Source organism: Ochotona princeps, chromosome 31, assembly GCF_030435755.1.
Source record: "Ochotona princeps isolate mOchPri1 chromosome 31, mOchPri1.hap1, whole genome shotgun sequence".
Taxonomy (NCBI): Eukaryota; Metazoa; Chordata; class Mammalia; order Lagomorpha; family Ochotonidae; genus Ochotona; species Ochotona princeps.
Window position 1 is genome coordinate 3004400 of NC_080862.1, and position 16267 is coordinate 3020666.

Consider the following 16267-nt stretch of genomic DNA (forward strand, 5'->3'; position numbering starts at 1 on the left):
GCGAGAGCTTGTGACAGCACAGTTCCCTGGGCTCCAGCCCCAGGCTTCCTGATTGAGTGGATCTGGAATGAGGTTCCAGGAATCTGCATTTCTAACAAATCCCCAGTGACGCGGGAGTCTGTGCTCTTCTGGGAACGCATCCTGGAAAGCCTGTGCTAAAATGCAAGACTTTGCTATAAAATCAAACAATTTCTTTTTTAAAAAAAGGCATTTGTTTTGTTTAAGGAGATTCATATCTCTTTCTGAATCTGGAGAGTGAACACTAGTTGTAGAATTTTTCTTTTCCACTGGTTCAATGTCTTGTGATTGCAGGGCCAGTCCTAAGTGCAGTGCTGGTGCAGAAAGAGCTGTTGCCTACAGTGGGATGGGATGAAGACAGAGTCATCATGGGAGAGACCCCCTCTGATGATAATACTCCTACTCAGAGAGACAAAAACAAAAGCTACCAATGGGAAGAGGGGAGCGATCTAAACCAAAGGGGATGAAGGAAACATACAGTATTAAGCAAAAACAAGAAATCAAGAGAAGTTCTCTCCCAAATCCCTTGTTCCTACATGTACAATAGTTTATAACTAAATAAAAACCAAAAGAGGCAAGCATGTATCTTCTTAATCCACCCCTCTCTTCCACGAGACAGAAGAAAACACACCGGAAGATCAGCTTTCAAAGTTTGAAGGAGGGGAAACTGTGGCACGAGGCAGCAGGAGTTGTATATTGTCCCCTAATGGGCAATCAGCAAATGTACACTCTCTGAGTGTCTACTGATTCATACATTTTCGTGAATCCTTATGCTAGACACTGGGAGACACACAAAGAAGGGACTTTATCCCTAAGCAGCTTATACTCAAGGTGAAGGTAAGCATATAAGCAGGATTAATGAAGAACACCAAAGCCGAATGAGTAGTGGAGACACAGAATCTAGAATAACCACAATCATAGTGGGTAGGCAGCCAGGGGATGCTTGTGGTGGTACTAACTTGAGTTGGGTCTGCAAAAATATGTTGGATGGGTGTAATTGGATCACTGTGGAGTAGGAAGAGAGAGAAGTGACATTAAAAAAGGCAGGGAAGAGAGAACTTGGGGAAAGCTAAGAATGAATCAATATGGCCCAAGATTGTATTAGAATGGCTAATGACAGAGCTGGTCATGAGGTTTAAAATCAGGCAACAAAAGAGGAGCTAGTGCTTTTCTTGTAAACCTTGAAAAGATTTTGGCACAATGATGTGATCAAACTCTAACTGCATGGAACTACCAGCCAGTTTGTCTCTCTTTCCTGAACATAGGTTTGTACACGACTTCCCACCTCCAGTCCTGCCCTGTGTCCCAGGACAAGCATGCTCTGTGTGTGACGCCCAAGTCTGTGTTGACACTGAGTGCTCTCTTGTACCCACTTCCAGGTTGGGCAGGGCATGAGCTGTATTTTTTTAAGTCTCAGGAAGTGTGAGGAAACATTAGTTTCTTCTCCTGCTTGCAGCCCTCCAAGGAGAGTGCCTGTAAATTTCATCCCAAGCCATGTTTTCTTGGTTACCTCCAAATCTTTTAATAATATTATTATTGCTAGTGTTACAAATTATCAATGGAAAATAAGAGAAATTAACAGAATTAAATTCATAAATGTTAGTACAAAGTGGGCTTTAGCTTTCATCATGTTTATTTCTCAGTGGCTTAGTAAAATCATCTTCATTCCTAAGCACTGAATTAATGAGAATACATATCCCTGAAATAAACAAAGATGGTCAGATTCACACTCAACTGTATTTCTTGTATAATTATCCACTATATTCAGGATGTTGTGTTAAGCTTTTTCACATTCTTCCTTTTATGATTTGATGCGCAGGCATTACAAACCTGTTTCAGAGATCTGAATTCTAAAGGACACAACATATTTGGTAACTTATCCAGGAACTCACAACCAGACATGCCAACTAACATTCAATGTTCTTTTATCAAGATTTTTTTTTCCCCAAATTCACCTAACCACAGCAAATACTATGGCCCTCCAGAACACTCCTCAAACCATGACTCAGTGCTTGGTGGTGGTCAGGAATCCATCGCATACCTCTTCAGGGATTCTTAAGAATATTCTAGGGCTTTTCAATCCCAGCTGCTTATTAGAATAACCTTGAAATTTTTAATTTCTTTCAACTTTAATTTCTTTCAAGATTTTTTTTTTTATTTGAAAGAGTTAGACACAGGGAAAGAGAATGTCCACTGGTTCAGTCTCCAGATGACCAACCGCAAGCCCAAAGCCAGGACCTTCCTCCAGGGCCCAAGCACCTGGGCCATCCTTCACTGCTTTGCTCAAGCCATTAGCAGGGACCATATCAGAAGTGAAGCAGCCAGGACTACAACCAACACCCATAGGGCATGCCCGTACCTGTGCTACAATGCTAAAAGTGCTTAAGACCCCAGATGCTTCAGTCACACAACAAACAAACCAACGAAGAGAGGAAACTGTAGATGGGCTTTTGGCCATGGATTAGGGTGCCCATGTCCCAAATCAGAGAAGGAGAGTTTAACTCATGGCTCCAGCTGCTGCTTTGTTCTTTGCGCTAGTGCAGACAACCTGAGTTGGTTAATACGCTCCCAGCCTCAGCTTCAGCCCAGCCTAACCTCACCCATTGGAGGCATGTGAACCAGCAAATGGGAGCTCACTCCATCTGCCTCCAAAATTAGTCATTTTTTTTAAATTGCGGGAAACCCCAACATCAATATTTTTAAGTTTTCCAGGTTATTCCAATGGCATCCAGGACTGAGCAGCACCACCAGGTTCAGCTATGTCAGACTGACAGGAACACTTGTCTCCCGTCTGCCTTCCTCGCCTGAGCAGCCCTTCGCCCTCACTTAACGAGAGGGAACAGTTGATGCAGCTAACCCCTCTCTCATTTAATCTTATTAATGCAGTCTGCTGGGATTGTAGTTCTGGATAACATAGGGACAGTCTGGTCAGAGACCTCAAGTGAAAAAGTCTAGTATTTTTTCACTTAGACTTTTAATTGCTACGGTAAGATGTGTGAGAACCAGCTCAAACCTAAAGCTGACGCCTCTGGTGAGTTTTGCCTTTTGTTGTCTCTTCTGATGTGTAGTGGTACGAGCCAGTCTCCAGGCAAGAATGCAAGCATTGGCGAGCCCTCAGCAAAACAAACTGATGGCTAGATGTGGGAACAAAAGCACATCATGCTCTCACACTGGAGAGATCATTAAATGTAAATATTGCCATATGCAACTGCGAATGACCAAATGCATAAATTCTGAGATTAAATTCAGGTAGTCATCTACCACATTACACTAACATTAGCTTAGCTGTTTGAACATCTTTGTCACAATTTCATAGCTTTGATTTTACTCATTTTTATCACTATCATTCTGATCATTATACTTTTGTTTAAAATCTGCATTATTTCCAATATATTATTACACCAGATGCATCTGACAGGTAACACATCTAGTTTTTAAAATCTGCTTGTTTGAATGTTTATCAATGAGATGACTTATGTTTGAGCTCTTCTGTTAAATTTCATATTGGCAAGCAATATATGTTTCCCTTGAAACTGTGTGACTTCATAAGAGTGTTACTTTTAAAGATATCTAAGGATAAAATAATTACCATTTCTCAGCTAATACTACGGAGCAATGAGTAGCAGGTGGAAATATTCAAAGGTAAATTGATATGGTGTGCACCAAGCAAAGTAAGCGTTTGAGTTGTTTGAAAATGTTACAAACCAAGCTAAAACTTTTCCTAATATCGCATTAAGTCAGAATTGCATGCTTCTGCAAACTTCCTGGTGCTTGCATTTTTAGAAAACAACACATTCTGTTTCTCTGAAATCACGCACCAGTTTCAAACTACATGTGTGTAGAAATGTTTCATTTGTAGAATGTGCCATTACCAGGACACTGTAGATCTGACATCAGTGAAATCTTAAAACAACTCTTTACTCCTACAACAGACAGACTTGGGATATTGTTGCTATTGTTGTTTAGAAATTAATAACACTGCACGTATTAACATCGATGTCCTTAATCCTCCTTAGCACTTAATCATAATTAGCAGAGTTTTGCAAGATAATGCAAATGTTTCTTTTTCTCCAGATTTGGAGTGAACACCAAGCATAAGGTTTCTTTCTGTTATAAAATTACCAAAAACAGTATTCAAATGTAGAGGTTTATAGGCGTGTACACACATACACACACATCTCATTTTTAAGTAAACTCTATTGACAGGTGCATTTTTTTGCATTTTACAGACAGAATCATATTTTTTTCTTTTTAAATTTTACTAGAATTAGAAGGGATATTATAAATTCAAGCTGCCACTGATTGTTTTGTTACAGCAGAATATTTCGCACTATCTTTGGCAATTTCTTTCACTGACGCCCTCTCTTCTAATGCAGGTGATCTTTCAAAAGCTCACAGAAAGTTCACATTGTGAAAAGAATAAACATGCATTTAGCAAGGTTCTTGTGACAGAATAAATGTGTTCTTAATTCCAATTTTTAATGAACTTTCTGAAATATCCTTGTATCTTCTGTACAAAACAGAAATCTACTCTTTAGAAGTAGCTCAAAACCTTAATAGGGAAAAATAATTTCCTGCCATTTTAATGCCCCTGGTAGCATCAAATACCATTAGTATAAATAAATATATAAGACAGACAACAATGAACATTTCCATTCCAGTGTTATTATGGACTTTCGGACAATGGAAATGTTTTGAAAAGGCAGCTCAAACGGGGGCATTTGCTACGTGGAGTTTGTAAATTACAGTATCCATCCTCACTTCTTTTTGTGAATGGTGTCTCCAGGAATAAGAAGAAGCAGTCTTCATTTTCATAAAGCTCCCCCAGCTATATCAACCCCGAATAAAGCTGTTGGGGATTCCACGCAGCAGGCTGCATCTGATGAACTCAAAACTAAGATAGCTCAGGCCCTATAACATTTAGAATGGTGCCAGTAATCTCTTTAGGGGAAGTGTGCAAACTCAGCAGAATATGCATTTCAGTCTTTGAGGGAGCTACAAGTCATTGTACATTTTGTCAAGTGGCTAGGTCTTTGTCTCAGCCCCACACTGACCAAGTCATTGTACATTTTGTCAAGTGGCTAGGCCTTTGTCTCAGCCCCACACTGACCACAAGGTGTTTAGCACAAGCAAATGACAAGACAGAGCTTCCGCAGTGACCTCCTAAATGATCATTTTACCCCTGAAATAAGTTCTGGGGATGTGTGCAGATGAAAATACTTTCTTTAAAATTTTGTATGTCTCCTTAAAAAAAAGAGAGAGAGAGAATGTATTTGTAAAGATGAATGATACTCAAAGCCTGTCTCTAATTCCTGAATCATTCTTGTCTCTAAAGGTAAAATGAGAATTAAAATTGTCTCTTCAAGTCTATAACTTCTTCTCATTTCAAAATTCAATGCTGAAGCAATGAAGGCTGAATTGCAAGTTTGCCAGAATATAAATTATACAATAATGTGATTCTCAGGGCAGAAATTTGCAGTCTCTTCAGCTATTGTAGCATTATCTATGTCAAAGGCATTCAGATCTCTTGCAGATAATCCAAAAAATAAGTTCTTCAAGTCTGAATTATTTTAGAAAGTTACTGTGGTATTTTTCTCTTTCTCTCCCTTTCCTTCCTTTTCTCCTCTCTTTCTCTCTTCTCCCCACTCTCCCACCCCCAACCCCCCCACACACACAGAGGGATAGCAAGGGAGAGAACTCTTACTATGCACCATAATTTGCTTATATACTTATTTGCTATGTTAATGACTAAGGGTACCTTTCAAAACAAAAATGCTTGCAAACATAAAAATGTGGCAAATAATGCCACTATTTGGTGTTTGGCCACCCAGAAAAGAATATAAATGCTTTGACCAGTTACAGCTGCTCTTAGATTAGGATTTTCCTGTGGTGATAATATTCTGATCTTACATGAATGTCCTCCTAATATGAGGTGGTGACCCACCCACATAACTCACAAAACAATATGCGTTCACTTTCATGTTACAACAGTTCCTTTTTCAACAACAAAGATGTTGAAATTAGATGTTGATCACTGCCTTTCAGAGTATATTCTTGTCTTTTTGTCTGCAGTCCTGACTGGATTCTTGTCTAAACACGAACCAAGAGATTGAGTCTCTCTCATTGGCAATCAGAAAAGGGAGTGTTCTGCTTGCTTCCAAACTCTGACCTGATGCTTGGAATCTCAATGAAATGAATGGGAAACAGGACTGAGTGATTTCCACCTAGACTTCATTTTCTTGGCATTTTCTAGTGACTTTACTTTTCAATTCGGTTATATATGCTTCATCAGATATAAATTATTTAATTACCTTGTCCACTTTTAGCATGACAGCCAAATTATACAAAACAGAATTAACAGGCAAACCGAGGGTTCAGGAATGTATTTTCAGACCTGTGCTATCCTGGATTTTTCCTCCGCTGCATTCTGTTAACCTGAAAGAGACAATTCTTTGTTAGTAGCTTGATTTGCTTAATTTCAGATAGAAGCCCTATCTTATCAGATCAGAAACATCTGGTAATCTTATGCAAAATATGTCCACTTCAGCAATCTCAAGTTTCTGAGTTCTTCTTGCAGCACTAAGTATGAAAATTCAGTATTTCTTAAAGTCTTTTTTTAAATGGAAGAATATCAAGTCATTGGTCAGAATGAAAGCCAAGATGACTAGGCTCATTGTTCTAGGGAGTTTTAAAACTGCTTTGAGCACTGCAAAAAGCAAGCCAACAAACCATAGAGCAATGCCCCTGTCCTCAATGGACTTCAAATGCCCACCATACAACAATGGCCTGGGTGGGACTGAGGAGCCAGAAAGTTGGAAATTGAGAGCCACAGGAGTGTGCATAGTAAAATGTTTTCTTTGCAACGGAGAGCACCTGAAATTCCCATTACTACCACCATTCCTGAAGGGAGCTTTTAAGAGTGATGTATTTTCTGTTGGTGAGGGTGTAGAGAAAGTAAACTCTTACACACTGTTACTGGGGATGCAGACTAGTATTGAAATGATGGGAAACAGCATGGAGATTCCTCAAAAATCTAAAAATAGAACTACCATATGTTCCGTCATCCCACTGCTGCATATACATCCAAAAGGAATGAAATCAGTATGTTGAAGACATCTGTACTCACACATTTAATGCAGCTACTATTCACAGGAACCAAGATATGGAATCAATCTAGGCATTCACCAATGGATGAATGGGTCAGGAAAATATGGTATATGTACACAACGGAATATTACTCAGCCATTTAAAAATATGAAAAACTGTTGTCTGTAACAGCGTAGACGAAACTGGATAACACTATGCTAAGTGAAATAAAGACAAATACCAACTGCTCGCACTTAGATGTGGAAGCTGAAGTTGATCTCCAAGAAACAGAGAAGAGAAGAGAAGAGAAGAGAAGAGAAGAGAAGAGAAGAGAAGAGAAGAGAAGAGAAGAGAAGAGAAGAGAAGAGAATAGCAGTTACCAGAGCCTGGAAAGTGTGCGGAGGTGGGTGGCATGTCTGTAAAGAAACGATTGGCCAGCAGGAATAGCTTCTCATGTTCTACGGCTCAGTAGGGCAACTACAGTTGAATCAATCAATGAAATACTTCAAAATTGTTCATGGGATTTTGGATGTTCTCAAAACATAGGAATGCTAAATGTCTGAGATGGCAAATATGCCAACAGTTGTGATCTGATTTATTAGAACTATGTCTGTATTAAAACATCACAATGTACCTATAAATATTTGATTACCATATGTGAATTAAGATACATATTCATAAATAAAATTAAGGTAGTGATGCACTTCCCTTTTTTAGTTTTTTATTTGTGGATGTAAAGGAAACAGATCTCGTGTATTTCATATATGCGATTTTTAAGAACATGATACTTCCCATTCTCCCTCCCTCAATCTGATGCCTCTTCCTTCGTCCTTTCTTACTCTTCCTTTAAGTTTTGCACTGACGTTCTTTCAACGTGCTTTATAAACACAAGCTTAACACTCCACTAAATACAGAATTCAACAAGTAGTAAGTAGAAAGACCACTGCTCCTCAGACTAGACAAAAGCTACAAAAAAATCATCAAGCCTCAAGATATCAGTCACTCATATACATTACTTTTTTTTATTCTTCATATTAGTTACCACAAATCAGAAAAAGATATATAATGTTTTTCTTCTGGGGACTGGCTTATTTCACTAAGCATAATCATCTTCAGTTGCATCCATTTTATTGAGAAAACCAGGAGGGATTTTATTGTCTTTTTGCCTGGGTAGCATTGCATCATGTATACATACCATATTTGTTCATCCAGTCACCACTGCTGGACATTTGGATTAATTCCGTGAATCTTTGCTATTGTGAATTGAGTTGTTCTAAACCTGGGGCACAGGGAACCCTTTCATATGCCAATTTCATTTCCTTTGGTTAAACATAGGACTGGAATGTTTATTCTATCATGCGGTTAGGAGACCTATAGAACGTGTAATATTCACAATGTACTACGTATAAAATATTTTGAATGCTTTCATTACCAAGAAACGCTAAATGTTTGAGAAAACATATTTGTTGGTTGTAGGGAATACAGTTTCATTCATGTATAAAAACAACACCTATGAAAGTTCATAATTTATGCCAATCAAAATAAAATTTATGCATGTACCTTAATCATGACTGTGCATCTATGATAAGCATAAACTTATACATAATCATAGATCTTGATCATATATGTGTGTATCTTTGCAGTGCTGTCTGCAGAGGCACAGATATACAGGTATCTCTAAGACATCACACCACATTGCAAACAAACAAAATGGTGACTGTGCCCACCTGCTATCCACCCCCTTGCTTTGCTTTATTCATTATTTAACCAATTCTGAGATAAGACCACGTGAAAACTTTCAATGACTTAGTTTTTAAGTGTACATAGGGAAACTAAAGCCACTAGTTCAAGGAATAGTTGTAGAGGTTCCCTGTATCATACAAAAGAAGCTCAGCAGGGCCATTAACATAGTCACCTGTGACACTGAGGCCACCATATCCTCCCCAGCATCATCAGACCAACCAACCCTAACGCTAATGCTAACCCTAACCCTAGCCTCCCTACAGAGACCGCGGGCAGGGAGAGAGGAGCGTGAAAAGAAAACAGCTTCATAAGCTCAAATGTCTGCTTTCCCCTTTCAGCACAAATTGAAGTGATACCATGCAAAATTTGTGGCGATAAGTCCTCCGGAATCCACTACGGAGTCATCACGTGTGAAGGTTGCAAGGTATGGCCTCACTCCCTCACTTTCCCATGTGTGTGCACCCCAAAGTACATGTCGTGATGTCTTCTTGAAGAACTGCCAGCCGCTGACACTGGAATCTTTGTTGAGTAGGTGAGCGGGTGGATTTTCCGTGTGTGTGTTTTTTCTTCACCTTTACCTGTTTGTGATGTTCCAACTGGTCAGCAGCTCCTTAAAAACGGAGTATTCCTTAAGAGCTTGAATTGCTCATGTTCATGGAAAATGCACAAACTGCTGTCTGCAGCATTGTCCTCCAACATTGCCTGCATTAGACGAGAGAGAAGTTTACAACTAACGACTGTGAGCTAGTGGGTGTGTGTCGATGCACCTGCTTGGAAAAGCAGCTTGTGTATGATTGCCCTTTACTCTCTCATTTCAGAAAAAAAAAAAAAAAAAACAGGAAACTGGGATCCTGGCAAGTCAGAAGTAGGCCAGATAATCTCTAGATCCGCTTAAAAAAAAATCCTTTACCTCAGTGTCTTCCTTTTGCCAATGAGGTTCTGAAGTAAAAAGCAAAATTACGTCATCTCAGCAATTATCACTGACCCAGAAAGCTGAGTTGGCCAAAACTCTGAGTCCAATTTGCGCTCCCAGAAACATCTTACCAACACTTCCAATGACAAACTAACCCTGTGAGCATGTTTCTTCCAGAAGGAAAAAGTTGACGAAATAGCAGGCAAAATACACTGAAATAAAAAATATCTGAGGGTCTGGAACAGTAGCCTAGTGGCTGGAGTCCTCACCTTGCTACGTGCCAGGATCCCATATGGTTGCCAGTTCATGTCCCAGCTGCTCCACTTCCCATCCAGCTCCCTGCTTGAGGCTGGGAAACAGCTGAGGATGACCCAAGGCCTAGGGACCATGTGGGGAACCCAAAGGGGGCCCCTGGCTTTGGATTAGCTCAGCTCTGGCCATTATGGCTGCTTTGGGAGTGAACCAGCGGATGGAGGATCTTTGTCTCTCTTTCTCTCTGTATATCTGACTTTCCAATAAGAATAGATAATCTTTAAAAATAAAAAACAATTTTAAAAAGAAATATTTGAAACATAAATGTTTAAAAGAGGAATTGAAGCATTTGTACACTAATACTAAAGAAAGAATAGATAAAATGTAGCTGCAGTCTGAGACGGTAATAGGTAATATGAGATCTAAACTGAGAGCATGAACAGGTCTATTTAGGGTCAAAGATCCAAGCAAAGGAAATCATTGGCTTCAGTTCAGTGCACCCAAAGAGGTCTCGTATGTCATGAATTCTACGATCCAATCTTAATCTTAAGAAATTTTTAAACATAAATGGGGGACAGAATATACCGTTAACTGACATAGTAGTTTTTTCCATGTGAGAAGCTGAACAGTCATTGTGATACCCTTGTGATATATATATGATATGTTATAATATATAATAATAAATAATACCATATTATATATATGTAATTCCTCAAATTGAAACCAAGTGAAAGAAAATAAAGAAATGAGAATAAAGAGGGAAATTGGGAATAAAGATCCCAGTAATGATATGATCCACGGGCAAATCTCTAGAGATGGTATTTGCACTCTACAAACATATGATTAAGAATTGTTTTTAAATGTTTTGCGTAATTTATTATCTGTTTGAAAGTAAGAGTGACAAAGAAAAACACAGGCAGAAACAGGGTGAGATTTTCCATCTGCTGGTTTGCTTCCCATATGCTTCCAACAGCTGGTGCTGGGCGAGGCCACAGCCGGGAGCCTGGGAGTCTACCCGGGTCTCCCATGTGGATGGCAAGGACCAAAGTTCTTGAGCCATCACCTGCTGCCTCAAGGGTGTGCATTTGCAGGAAACTGGACACTAAGTGTAAGAGCTGGGACTTGAGCATGCCACATGGAATATGGGCGTCCAAGAAACAACTGAACTGCTGAATGAGAACATCTAATCTTAGAATTGTGTGTTATCTACAACAATAAAGCAACAGTCATGCTTCACCTTTCTTGAAGAAGCTGCTACTTTCTTGGTGTAGTGAAGAGTTCCCTTCAAAATCAGTCATAATGTTGGAACCAAAACTGTCCCCCCGACAGCATTTCTGACTCATCTTCTGGCTCATCAAGTAGAAATGTTTGTTATTTTGTTGGATCAACCTAGTTGGGAAAATATTTTATGTTAAAACATAGTGACATATTCATGCTTAGGAGCAAGACACTTTAAACAACAATTTCTGCAAGATTTCAGGACTGTACAAGTATGTACCAATGGGCCAATGGCCAGGAATAGGTATTGGCGCTTTTGTCATTTTTTTCTCTTTAAAGAAGAAATCCATAACCAGAGAAATGATCCTGTGATGATGAGCCACACTCTGAGGTCTCCGTCAAGATGACTTTGTCCACTAAGCTGTTTTTATTTATCTCATGAAAAAGCCCACACTCGTAAATGTGAGAATGCTACATTTTCCTCCAAACAGAAAACCTAAGAAAGTCTATTTACAATGACATTCCAGTGTCAGCACATTTAGTATCAACCTCTGAGTTTTTCACTATGCTGTTTTCAAGTCAACATAAACCACCCATTTTAAACAGCATCCATTCAGCTCAGAAACTCATTCAATTTCCTATTCATTCAACATAATTCAAAACAGAAACTCTTGCTCATGCCAAAAAACTCATTTACAAAAATGAGCAACAGATAAGAAATGCCTCGTAATTAATGTCAAATTGGCCTTAAAATATAGCAGTAGCTGTGACTTCAGGAAAGTCTTTTCTGTCATCTCCTACTAAGTGGTAGTGGAGTTTACCATAGATTTTTTAAAAACAAAATGATGTCTTAAAATGTAAATTTCAAAACACTGTTGATTATTCTGCCCAACAGTTTCCATGGAATGTGAAGGACATCATTTCTTTTTATTTTATTGTTTATTTATTTATTGGAAAGGCAGAGTTGCAATGTGGGGGCAAGAGACACAAAGAAATTTTTCATCTGTGGGTTCACTCCCCACATGGCCACAACAGGAAGCTGAAGCTCTCTCTGCATCTCCCCACGGGCACAGGCACCCAAGGACTTGGGCCCTCTCCCACTGCGCTTCCAGGTACATTATCAGGGAGCTGAATTGGAAATGGAGCAACTGGGGCTCAAACACACTTCCATATGGGATACAGACATCATGAGTAGCACCTCAACCTACTGCACTACAATGCAAGCCCAGAAGGGCATCATTTCAATCCCTAAGTGGAATCTGTAATCCAACAAGTTCTACGAATCCAATAGAACTTGACAATCAAGCATCTCCTTCCATTGCCAATGGTTCATTAAATAAACAATAGACATGGGTGTACAGAGGGCTGAAACTAGCCCTGTTTTTGACTGCCTTTAAGCCCTTTTTCTCTCTAAGGAGATCCTTGGCCACACACTTATCACAGTGCCAGGCCAGTCATATCGAAGCCCATGACAGAAGGAAGCCGGTATAGCTCTTGTCTTTCCTTAAACCGTTGGGTTTTCCCCCTTTGTGCTAGTGTTGATTTAACACTGGATCAAAATACTCTCCTTCCTGGTGGCCATTTTTTGTTGCACCGTAAGTCTGTAGCTAAGGGGATTGCCTCTCAGCCTCACCTAGTCCCGGCCCTGCTGTATCCTCCTTTGAAGAAGAAGCTTGCAAGGCCTATTTCAGGTCCCTCAGAATGAAGGGCATTAAGCTTACGCTTCTTGTCCTGGCACTTAAAGTATACTGAAGTGGCTGGCTTCAAGTCCCAGCTCCAGGTTCCTGGAATGCGTATCTTAAGCAGCAGCAGCTGATGGCTCAAGCACCTGGGTCTGTACTACTCACCTGGAAACCTGGGTAAAGTTCCCCACTCCTGAGTGGTGTCTGGCCCATTCCACCCCTGCAACTGCTGCAAGGGAGTGGATTGATGGCTAAATTATCTCTCTCTCTCTTTCTCTCTCTCTTTCTCTCTCTCTCTCTCTCTCCCCCTCTCACTCCCTCTCCCTCTCTCTCTTTCTACCTCTGAATTTTGAATAAACTAACATGTTTTTAAAAAAAGATTCTATGAGTTATCTTTACCTATAGTTTCTCTTGCCCTATCTACTGTGAACTATCCTGTTGCACAAGGTACTTTGCGTTTTATCTATTTTGCTCAAGGCAGTCCAAGAGCAGAGTGATTACAAAACCTGACTGCACAGGTGAAAAGATGTAGGATAACTTCCATATCTCTGGAGAAGAATGCTTCTTTTTCTCCAGCAGGATTTTTTTTAAGATAGCTAAAGGAGTTAGTATCCAAAGAATACTCTCAAAATCAACTCAGCTGTGAGTGTATCTAAAGGGGTCATGCGTGGTCGCTAACACTTGCCTTTGGACAAGATGGACATGATGTAGTTTTAGGGATACTGTCTGCCATGCCAGAGCAGGAATCATTTGTTCAGTTTTTGCTAATCACTTACTTCTCACTGAAGAGTTTGTACCAGAGTACTTCAAAAAGTACACCAAAAAGTTGAATTAAACATTTATGTAGCTTAGCTGTAAAACATGCAAAATTTACACTTATCAAGGGCGTTCATGGAAAACATGCATCATGAAGAAACTTCATGAGGATTTCAAAGAGGTTCATGTACCAAGATAAAGTTATTTTTTAGTTTTATTCTTTGTGAACTTGGCGGGGGGTGGTGGTGGGGGGGGAGGGGTCCACATATAGAGGACACTCCTTTCCCCAGAGATGGTTGCTGCAAGCTACAGCAATGATTTAGAAAAGAACTTTTCAGATATGATTCTGGCCAAACAAAAGTTTTTCAAATGAGGAAAAACGCATCTTTAAAACCAGGGAAAGACTTGCAGCTCCTGAGCACGGGTGCCTCAGTGTCGCCAAGGTCACCAGCACCCCGAGGTCCTCACCAGCACAGCACGTGCACGAGTCCTGCTCTGTTGTCCCATCAAGTTGTGTCGTGTTGTTTTAACTGGAAGCTCACTCCCCGGCCGCTCCTTCTCTGCCATTCTGAGCTCATGAACTCGGCTTTACTTTTCAGAACTGTGAAGGCCACAAAGATTTTTCACTTAGCATTCCTTGAGCGAATAAAAATAGATACATAGATAAGCAATACCTGCCGATAATATTTGTTATCTGCAGCAAAAACATGCGAAAGCTATCTAGGGAGCAGAATGCAAGGAATCTTAAAAATCCCACTGTGAACATGCACTGTGACTAACCTAACATATATGTTGATGTTCACGCCATTTCCATTCTTACACAATTCTTTCCGCTCTCACTTCTGCTCCCCCTAGGGATTCTTCAGGAGAAGCCAGCAGAATAATGCCTCGTACTCCTGCCCAAGGCAGAGAAACTGCTTAATTGACAGAACCAACAGGAACCGTTGCCAACACTGCCGGCTGCAGAAGTGTCTTGCCCTAGGAATGTCAAGAGATGGTAAGGCGACATCCTCCCAGCTCTGACTTACAGATTTTCAAGTGCACGTGTTGCTGGAGTCTATGTAAAGAGCATGCTTGTGAGTCGATAGTTGATTGGAACAACAAACTTTCAGATGGAACTAGAAAGTCTCAGGCAAACCAGAGTCATTGGATGACCAGGTACAATTGGATCCTCTTAAAACCAAGAACAGGCATCCAAGGGTGAAGTCGTAGTAAACAGAAATATTTCAAGAAGTGGTGACTTTATCCTGTAGACACTCCCAACAGTTCAAATCCATTTAGAATCCCACAGTCCAAACAAAAAAGGATTTCCTATATGCTTTACATAAAATTGTTCTTAACTGGTGTGCATCAAAGTGAAGGTTAAGAGTGTATGGTGAGCAAAAAAAAAATTACCATCTAATTGGAATAAATGACTTGCAGTGTATACAGAATTGTGCTGGCTTCTGTAGTGGTTTAACAGGCTACCCCTATTCCCAAGTGAATGCCAGTAACAGAATAATTCAAGATTGCAATAGGCAAGCACTAAATATATCTGCTGTTCTGGTTAATGAGTAGTGATGCAAAGAGTGCTAACAAATGAAATAGCATCATGGCCTTTGTTAAAGTACCTGTGAATACAACACATGAACTTGCAAAGAGTGACAAGGAGCTGTTTATATGCCAGGAAAGTTTAATAGTTGCATTTTTATCATGTACTATAATTTTCCCCAAATATGTCACCGCTTTTATGGCCAAGAAGCATAAAATTGAAACCCAGATCATCAGTGTTTCTGACACGAATGGAAAGTTGATTCTAGGAAAGTATAATACTCGAGAATTCTGAAATGTAGTACAGCTTTAAGTTGTTTCTTTGAAAATGTTTCCGTCACATAGTGACCTAAGTTGATTTCTTTAAAGAGACCTACCATTTTATCTGATGTGTTGCCAGGTGTTTCCCAAGGTCTTGCCTGTATGTTTTTCTTACTTCTTAGGTGGTCCATGGTCAACAACACACTTCTGCAGACCTCAGCCATGGGTCACACCTATGGCTCTACCGGTCATGAATGGCCTTGCCTTGGATGACAGCAGAAGCTCGGCTCTGCTTCTCATATTGAATTTGTCAGTGAGCTGGCTCAGGCATGTCCCTGTGGCAGTGAGCTGTTCAGTCACTTCCATCCTGAACTTAGAAGCCCCTGTTTGTGTCGCACTTGTAAAAATCCCAAATGTCCAGGGCTGGTCACATGACCCTGAATCGAAGAGCAGAGAGGATGCCTGCACAGGGTGATAGCGTTGCAAAATGAGTAAGAACATGGAAACAGGCAAAGGGAATCAGGTTTACTAACGTACTCCACCTGCCACTAAGTACTAGATTTAGAGTATCACTTAGAGGATGTAAAAATCTAAACCATGGATTACTACACATTCTGCCTCTACATCAGAAAATATTTTCATTCTCATTTTTTTAATTTCAATTCCGATAAATTGTAAGCAAACAAATACAAAATGATTCCTTTTAAGCATTTGCTGATTTTACTTGAAAGGCCGAGAGACAAGACAACACAGAGGTTGTCCATCAACTGCTTCGTGCCCCAAAGGCTAGAACCGGGAATCCATCTGG

The 16267-nt window shown here is 40.0% G+C and overlaps 1 protein-coding gene across 1 annotated transcript in view; it reads left to right on the forward strand.

Annotated features, from left to right (window-relative positions):
* Window positions 1-16267, forward strand: part of RORB (RAR related orphan receptor B) — a 145285-nt gene that overhangs the window by 90006 nt on the left and 39012 nt on the right. The window contains exons 2-3 of the mRNA XM_004591773.4: window positions 9186-9271; window positions 14524-14665. Of these exons, the coding sequence (XP_004591830.2) occupies window positions 9186-9271; window positions 14524-14665 (228 nt within the window). The remainder of the gene's footprint in view (window positions 1-9185; window positions 9272-14523; window positions 14666-16267) is intronic.